This window comes from Telmatherina bonti, assembly GCF_933228915.1.
Source record: "Telmatherina bonti genome assembly, chromosome: 9".
NCBI lineage: Eukaryota > Metazoa > Chordata > Actinopteri > Atheriniformes > Telmatherinidae > Telmatherina > Telmatherina bonti.
This window is the reverse complement of record NC_136627.1, coordinates 22,716,329-22,726,057: the sequence shown is the minus strand read 5'-3', so window position 1 is coordinate 22,726,057 and position 9,729 is coordinate 22,716,329. Positions and strand designations below refer to the sequence as shown.

Below are 9,729 nucleotides of genomic sequence, written 5' to 3'. Positions count from 1 at the left end.
ATGAGATATATGTAACAGAACAGCATGACATGATTCAATCAGATAATAAACAATTCCACAGTGCTGCACTGTAGAAAAGAGGCACACATTTGTTCTTAATAGCCGTGCTACTGTAGAACTTCAGCAACAGTTTAAGCTTCAAGAATACATTTTAGAGCAGTAAAATGCAGCAAGACTTGACTACTGATTGTACTTTGACATCAGAGCTAAAAATGTACACAGAGGAGAGTAAAACAAGGATGTCCAGAGGATTTCAGATTATTGGAAATGGAGTCAGTTGATAGAATATTATCTGTACTTCTCCATGGCATTGTGAATATATCAGTGAAAACAGGAATACTAAATCCAAGAGTTCAATGCACATCCATACTGTAGAAAAGCTTTCAAACCCAGAATTCTTAAAAAGACCTTTGCCCAATACAAATAGAACTGACCCAAAAAAATTACACCTTGGTCTATAAAAAGGTAACAAAATAAACACAGCAGGTACATCAGAGATTTTATACAATTTCATAACATTAGGATAGATTCTCTCCTCAGAAATCACAGAGGCAGGACTAACTACTACAAAAAAAGGTTATTAAGTCTACGCAACAGCAGGTCCAAATATAGCATTGCTGTTATTTATCAGATATTAAGTGCAAGACACCAATATTTTTGCTCTGTAAGCTACTGATTGATTGGCACAGAGGTGACTAAAGGGAGGAAAAGGAGCAGAAAAAATTGAGCACTTGGACATTTCTGACTGGCTCTTCACAAGACACAGTCGATACACAGGGGAGGTCGATAGGCAGGATTCACATGGCTGTCTGAGAGTAATGATGCTTTCATAGTGTCCAGATGAAATCATGGCATCTGCACACAACATGTCAGTACCTAAGGAGAGAAGAGGATATGTTTACCCCTTGGTTATCATGTGGTGATTTTTATCACTAATACCTAAACAAAAAAGTATCAAATGTGCAAGAAAATCTACCTTGAATACAATCTTAATATCATTGCAAATGTATGTTTTAGAGTGTTACATCATAACCATGCAAATGTCTTTCATCTTAGCTCGGTATATTTAATATCTCAATGCAAAGTAGTGAGTTCATATTTAGATGCAACACATTAGAAATATCATGCTAATAGCGCCAAAACTCATACATTTTAAATTAATTTACCACTTTTAAATCAAGCGATTCGAAGTGAAAATACTTTGAAGTAGGACTGATTGAATGGGAAGTGAGTACAGATGGAAATTTGCAATTCCAAAAATGGCAGAAATGAAAGACCGTTTGAAGGGAATGAGCTAGATGTGATAGAAAAGCTGAAGCAACAGGACCACACTACAGAGTTCCACAGATATGAGTTAAAAAAAGGCATAAACAATGAGCTGATAGTGAGGAGGAATTATTTCACTGATCAGAGATTAGGCTGAGAGAATCACATGGAAAATACCGTGTCAATGAAAAGTGCTTTTAGGTAACAGGAGCAGCTGGATTGTCTTTCTGCTCAGAGGGAATGGCTAGGTAGTTTGTCCTGTGGGCAGATCGGTAGAAAAACAGAGGAGTGTCTAAAACCTGGTGGTGTAAAACACCCCCACAGGGAGTTTATTTCATTCATCCACTTTTTTCCCCTTAACATCCTTTTTCAACATTAAACAGCAAACTTTTAACCTCTTACAAACCATATCAATGAATATGCTTTCGGTTCTTTATAACAGCAGAGTAACTAATACGAATACTGATTAAATTGTGTCAGAAAGAACAAAAAAACTTGAAAGCTAGCTTTGTCTGACTTTTTAGCTAAATATCCCTTTCAGCTGTTTCTCCCATCTTTATCATTTACAAGGCATGCATGACCTGAACCACTTATGTAACTCAAAAATATCTCTAGGCACATATTCATTAGGAATGCTCGCAAAGAGGCTAACCACAAAGCCGCCTCTTTGAGTGAGTGTGGCTTCTCACTGTGGACAATACTGTTAATTAATAACATGACCACAAACTATTCACCCTTTCAACTGTGGGACCTGATGAGGTTTACAGTGTTACACACATTCAATTATGCTTCACTTAACATGTCCCCTTGATCTGTTCATGGATCGCCAAACTTTCTAAATGCCATTTAGAAGTCAGCAGCTTCTAAAATGGGCCACAAAAAGTTCCTTCTCACTCAAAAATTACACTTTAAGGCCTTTTTTAATAACTCTAAACAGAGTACAGGGTAAAGGATTAACTTCTGCATCCAAATTAAAGGAATAATGATGATGATAGAAAATATTAAGAATGGCTGTTGAGGCCAGATTGTGCTGCTGCTGTGTCAGATTAAGTCTATATTGTGTTATTGTGTTATTTTTCTTCCTTTTTGTTTTGTTAATCATTCATTTAAGATGTTTGTAGCTTCCCAGAAGAAATGTTCTGATCAAGCTGTAAATAGTTAGTTACAGTGATTAGTTAGTGGACTTCCACTGAATCTCAGGTAGGAACTGGTGTACAATTTAATGCTGGGAGGAGGAGGCGCCACAAAATTCTTACCACAACACACAATGTTTTCTCCATGAACTAAGGATTCATCAGTCCATATAAGATCTGTAAAATAAAGACTTGTCAAATAAAATGTTATCCTATTTTCCCCGATGAACAGTGACAACAAACAGGAAAACCTCTCTGTTGTATTTTCCTGTATCCTGTCCTACCCATGATTATTTACTCTTCTGAAAACACAGATGGTGTATGAAACGCTTTCGGCAGAGGGTCACATGTGTCACTGAAGTCTACACCGTGAACTGTTTGCAAAATAACAATGGTGATTCAGCATAAGTGCTGTGTATTATCTGTTTTTTTATTTTCTACCTTCATAACATAAAGTCTGTGTATAAAAGCTGTCAAAGTGGATCAGCTAGCTTCGTCAACACTGTGGAAATCCTGCGGGAGCTGACTACACAGGTGTGTTTGAGTCTTGTACAGCACTGACAAGGTGACGCAAAGAGTCACTTAGCTATAGAGCTGGAAATCCATCCCAGATATAACAAGGCTGTTAGGAAAAAAAAATTCCAGTCAGCAGAGTTTAGAGTTATTCAGGTCTGTCAAACTGCGTTGGCGAAATACAGATTAAAGCTTCGGGAGTGTTAAAACCAGTACAGTGTGGACTCAATTACTGCTATGCCTCTCTGTTTGTGTGTCCTGTTCCGTCTGTCCGTCTTCCTGCCTCATTGTGTCCTAAACCTCTTTGACCGATATGGCTTAGATTCTTAATGAGTATTATGTCATAGAAATTCAAGCTTCTCCAGGTAACGCAAAGTGATTGAACAAAAGACTGACTCTAATAATAAAAACAGACCTGCTGCTTTGTTGGGGTTGTGTAAGAGCAAATTTGCTGCACATAAATATGTGAACATGTCACAACAAGACGCACACTGTTTCAGTTTGTTGTTATCTCACATGAACCTATGTGTGCCTGGGTCTGCACATGTGGCAGCGCAATACTCACGCTGTGTCCTGAGCCTGCTCATCAGACTTGGAGATCTTCCTGTAGCAGTAGACCATTTCCACCAGAAGCCAGAAGGTCAAGAACACCAGCAGCACATACATCATGATTTCCGAGTAGATTGCTGTGGCGTCGTCAGAGGCTGTGAAGCACAAACAGTGGATATGGACATGTTTTATTCAGCATGAATTTATTCTTTGGATATATTCTTTTGGTGCAAAAGTAGGAAAGATTTATCTCAGGTTTGTGTAAATATGCTAAGCTTGTTTAATACTGCTGATGCACAACCTAATATCATTCATTATATGGAGGTTTATTTGTCTCCAATAATTCAACAATGTTGGGGGTTATTGGACTTATCATTACATTTATTTGTGTAAGTGAACCATGTAATCAGGTTTTAGAATTTTAGGTATTTTCATGTATGTCTTTATGTTGTGTATTTCACAGGTGACAAACTCTTCTCCTTGAGGGTCCAAATCCTGGAGGTTGTTCTTGTTTCTGTGCTCCATCACACCTGACTGAATTTAGTGGGTCATTGTTAAGAAGCTGACAAGAAGCTATTGTATCTTTAGTGTTGGAGCAGGGAAACAACTAACAGCTGCAGGACAGCAGCCCTCAAGGACTGAAGTTTAACACCTCTGCCACGTTGCATGACAGTGTATTTTACACAGTGGCCTAATCTTCTGTGAAGCCTTTTCCTGAGCAGGTAAAAAACCAACATGTTCACAAGGGTTAGAATTTCTGGGGGAAAAACAACGGATAACAATTGGAGATAACAGTACAGGAAGTGTGTTTTGTTTATCTTTTCACGATCCAATCGGAAGGGATGTAAATGCATTCTGATGGTGACATTTAAATCTGTACGCAAAGTCAGGACGTGTTATTCTCCTCTGAATTACCTGCAGCAACTCTGCTCATTGAAAGTCCATACTTATTTTCACCATGTGTTGTTAAGAGGTTAAATGAACAGTCCTAAGAAAAAAAAAACTATGCCCTGATAAGTAATTATAGGAAATAAACCCCAAATAACTACATAGGTAAGCATTGTGTGAATGTAATGTTCTCTAGTCAACATCAGTGTGGAAATAGGGCACAGACTGCGTGGCAAACAGATTATTATGATCATACCTGTGGTGTAATGATAACCTAAACGGTTAAAGGTGCCCTGTGAATACTTGTGAAGGCAGTATTTAAGTTTTGTTATTTCAAGGAGAATCAAAACACATGTACTTGACAGGATACCTTTAAATGTGAAATTAGATGAAAGTACAATGTCACAGTGGCTCTAACAGCTCAAACCTTTTAACCCTTTCATGCATAATTGTCACTACAGTGAACAACCAACCAAAAGCTGTTGATATTAATGATTTGATTAGTTGCACACGAGCCACTTCAGTGGGTATGTGGCATTATCCCACACACCACATCCCACATTCTGCCACTGACAGACCAATTTACGTAAGCAGATAAAATATGTTGTGTTGAAAGACTGCTTGTTATTCTTTTCAACTTAAAAAAAACAGATCATTCATGCATGAAAGGGTTCAGTTTAAAACGGTTTTCTTTTGTTTACAACATGATCATGTTGCTATTTGAAAAGAAAAAAAAACAGTTTCTGCTCACAGTAGTCAAGTATTTCTCTTCATATTTGGCATGAAGGAAATTTTCCAATACTTACTATGTGTAAAGGAAATCAAAATCTCCATCTTAAGTAACATATATAAAGTATAGGCAGTGAAGTTTTTTTTTGTTTCCATGTGCAGTATGTACAGTATTTGCAGTTTATCAGTGGTGGAAGATCAATGACACAAAGACTAGTCTGTACAACTCTGTCACCTTTTTTTTTTTTTTTTTACTGTACAATGGAAACAAACTGTAATCTTTTAATAACCAACATGGGTATGAGAAAGGATTATCATAAGCAAAATCTGTTTTAGTATATAACATGCGCATTTGGCACCAGTATGGACAATTTGTTCATATCCTTTCAAGTACATCTAATTTTTGAGCCACTGTGAACCAGTTTTTCAGTACCAAATTCCAGAAAGCCTGCTGACCAGACAGCTGACAGCTTTTTCTGATTTGATTCTGCAGTCCCTGCAAATAGAGGCTGTTAGTGTAATATAATCCCTGAGAAGGGGAAGCACAGATGTATTGACCGATAGCTATTCCATTCAGCCACTATGAAGTGAATTACTCTGTTATGATTCCCAAATATAATGACCACTACAATGAAGGCTTTCTGAAATTTGATGCAGTTGTTGTATGGAATATGAAGGATGATTTTAATTCATGTCCACAAAAAAACTCAAACCGTGCCATTCTTTTGTAAAAGTGCACTTAGGAGGAAAATCACATCCAATTCTTCCTTAAAACAAAACACTTCAATACTCTTTATATGCTTCTGATCCTTAACTTTAACATGTGCAAGCAAAGAAATGGGGAGGATTAAGTAGTTCCAAATATACATTCAGCAAGCCAAGCATTCAGGAAGCATCATACATTACCCCGTTTAACAGATAGCAAAGTAGCCGGGGTGAATTAACTCGTTCACTGACAACAAAGGAAAGCTTTGATGGACAACAGAGGCAGACAAAACAAAACACTTAATTATTCCTCTAAAGTCAGAAGAGTCACAGCAAAGAGGAGAGTGAGGGAAAAAGAGCTGCTAGTGGCAGACTGCCTTCACACTGACGCATCACTTAGCAGAAAAAGAACAAGCTGGAGTTATAACTGTAAAAGCCACTTATCACAGACTGATAAACATTTTATGTAACATCAGATGAAGGAGATGCAGAGCACAGAGAGGAGACTCGGAGGCCAGCACAGCATAGTGTTAACATTCTCAATGTATGCTAATGGGAAGTATTTGGCATACTAAGCTGCCTCTGCAATGCAAAGCTTCACTCAAATAGTGAGTCACTTCTGAAAATACTGGTTTTACACAAAGCAGTTATGCAATATTGTAAATGACACAGGAGCCCAAAGTGATGCAGTGTAGATAAATGGTTGATCTTTTTCAAGACAAACAGCTTCAAAAACACTGCTGGGCTTCTGCTCGCTTGATCATAGCTCTCCATTTACAGTTACAGTTTTACTGCACCTCAAAATGAAGAGGAAATATCATTGAAGAATGTTCCATACCTTTCTCTTTCACACTGAGTGAGATGTTCTTCGTGGTGGTGAATGAGGGAGTGAAGTAGCCAAACTCAAACTCACGAAGAACATTGCACTCATAAAGACCACTGTCATTAAAGGTGACATTGAGGATCACAATGGAAACATCCTGCAAGTCTTGGCTCCCATTCCAGGCTAGACGTCCTTTAAATGGTCCATCTACATCCATTGGACTGTCATTTTCATATTTGTATATCTATAAGAGAAAACAATGAAGAAATCCTAACTGGCAGGACCACAGATACAACACTGTGCATCATGCAGGATACTGTTGCAGAAACCTACATGAGTTTTGTCAGGCTTGGTGTTTTCTTCTGTTTCCAGCCTGTAGTACCAGTCCACTCGGGTCTTTGCTTTAACCTCCTCCCTCTTCATACAGGAGATGCAGGTCAGCCTCATGGACTTCCCAAGTACAGCTTCTGTCTCTGACGGCACATCGACACATACTGGCCTGCTCAGATGAACTAGAGGAGAATAGAGATGTTACAGAAATAAAGCTCAGCAATCAACACTCCAAATCACTCAGCAATTTTTACTTTTTACAGCAGATTCATGAGCATGTGTAACATTCAGCTAGAGGGTGGGGGCTGGTGATGTTCTTTGGAGAAACATAGAGGGTCTTTTAGTTGTTTTTGTAGTGAATGCTAACACAAGCATGCTGTGGATCACCAAACACATCAATTTAAACTTTAAATGATATTTTAAATACTTCTTCATAAACTGTGATTTTGTACCATTAATTTAAATTCTAATCAACCTTTTTGTAGATTAATAAGAAGCAAATGAACACTTCATTTTGTGTGTGTCTTAGAATATATGAGTCCATCAGTTAACTTCAGTCAGTCCAAAATGCTGCTGCTCGAGTCCTCACTAAGACCAAGAATGTGGATCCTATAAGTCCAGTCTTCAGATCTTTACATTAGCTGCTGTTGGTTTATGAATGAATGGTTTCGGACCAAAATACGTTCAGGATCTTCTGGTTTGTCATTAACCAACCAGATCCATTGGGTCATCAGAAGCATGTCTACTTTCTGTTTCCTGCTCACGTATGGAATAAACTCCCAGAAAACTGCAGGTCTGCTGCAAGATTGCAAGATTAAAAATATTCATATTCCAACCTTTTATCAAAGTAGCTGTTACTTCCAAACACTGCCATTTTTAATCAAAGCATTTCCCTTCTCTTTTTCTTTTACATCTTTCTTTTTTTTTTTAAAAACAATTTGTTTGTTTGTTTGTTTTTAATGCTCTTTGCACCTTGCTGCACTGCATGAATGTTTTTATGTAAAGCACTGTGAAAATTGTCTTGTACATGAAATGTTTCTCTACAAATAAACTTGCCTTGTCTGTGAAAAACATCATGTTATGGTACATTTTTCTGTTTCACTTTTAACACAGCTATTTCATACTTGTACCTGGACACAAGCATTTAGAAACAGAAATGCTTATAGCTGCCGATAGACTTTTCCATTCAAATTCAGTGTCCCATAACACTGCCACAGGCTGCCACAGTCAGTGACTTAAATTTGAGCAGCTTTGCAAATATTCTAGAATCCAATTTTGCATGCTGTACTGACAAACACAACTTTTAGCAGCAGAAAGGAAAAGTAATGCTCCAGTATTTCTTATTGAGGGTGTCAGCTATTGTATCTGCATTTACACCAAATCCAAAGCTAGGTCATGCAAAACACAGTATGCATTAAAAGCGACATGAATTCAATTATACAGCTTTGTGAGCACTGGGTGACAACAATGATGACGAAGCTGAGGTCATCCAAACCAGCTTCTGCCAGTTTTTATTTGTAGGCAGTGGGGTAAAGAAATGTGTGGAAGAAGTGTGGAAACTACAGGGTAGTTTTATAGAGGGACAGCAAACTATTATGGGTAAGCTGAAGAGAAAAAAAAATCACTGAAATATTGTTGAATTGCAAGTATAGAATGACGGAGGGAGGTCAAGAGGTGAATGTAAAAGGGGGAAAGATTCACAGCATAGGAGCAGAAATGCAGATGTCTTGTTTATGTGTCACTGTTCCAGTGTTTGGCCCTGTGCTCTTATATAACCACAGACCCCCTGGGGGGTAGGTAGTGACAACATTGATTCTATCTCATCTTTTTTTTTCATTTTTTTTTTCACAGTGGCTTAAAAAAAAAAAAAGCGGAAGGAGAGAAATCAGGGAGGCAGAAAGGAGGAGGGGTGGCTCGGGAAGGAAACAGATAAAGGGAAAAGCACAGCATGGTTTCCTCTGTTCAATTGACCCGTTTATTGACTTAAATGCTGACAACACCGAACAGAACTGCTGACGTCAGTGGAAATACTCTGAAATAGGGTCACAGCTGATTGGATGGATCGCAATGACCAAGGCCCGTGAATATTCAGCCACTGCAAGACAAGCCATGTTTGTATTAAAACGGGGGACTGAAGCATCTGGAGGAGTTCTACTTACCCACAAACATCAAAAGTATCAAAGTTTGCAGAGGAACTCTGGACAGAGTTACCATGTTCAGCTCTTCGAGGAGCTGCTTGTGGACAGAGTGTCTTTAATTTGCTTTGTCTCAAGTTGTCTTTGCACGAGGTCTTGGGTGAGATGACCGAGTCGTGGAAGTGACTTCAGGACCAGGGACAGCGCCTTTGCTCGGCGGACGGGAGCTCAGGTAACTTCCCTCTTCACGCCTGGAAATCGAAAATAAAGCCCTGCTAAACGACTCCGTTTGAAGCTACAAAATGTTTAACAGATCAGTTGAAATGCGGCTGATATTTGCACGAGCTCCTCTGTGAATTTCACCCTCCCCAACATCCTCAGGCTCGCAATTCATCGTGTATCAGAGAGAAACTAATTTCATCATTTCTCTGCATGTGGAGAAATAAACAAGGCGACATGCACACAAGTGATGATGCAACACACTTTTCTCGCCTACAACTCCTGTCATTTAGCCCGGGTTTATCCAGACACACTGAATTATTTCTTTGGGGTTTTTTTTTTTTCTAGAAAAAAAGCGCAGAGGAGGAACCTGTGGATTCTCAGAATCCGATTTACCTACTTACTGTTCCGAGATCTGGAGTCCCGCTCGCGTTCAAAC

General features: G+C 38.6%; 1 protein-coding gene across 1 annotated transcript; it reads right to left on the bottom strand.

The window, feature by feature from the left end:
* Nucleotides 1-1,463: 1,463 nt before the first annotated feature.
* On the bottom strand, nucleotides 1,464-9,211 carry scn3b (sodium channel, voltage-gated, type III, beta; the record flags this gene model as incomplete). The annotated part of the gene is made up of 5 exons (XM_079246179.1): nucleotides 9,096-9,211; nucleotides 6,940-7,118; nucleotides 6,622-6,850; nucleotides 3,478-3,616; nucleotides 1,464-1,524 (listed from the first exon to the last, which is right to left on the bottom strand). Exons 1-5 carry the CDS (start codon nucleotides 9,148-9,150, stop codon nucleotides 1,464-1,466), a joined length of 663 nt encoding a protein of 220 aa, XP_079102305.1. The 5' UTR covers nucleotides 9,151-9,211.
* Nucleotides 9,212-9,729: the final 518 nt, after the last annotated feature.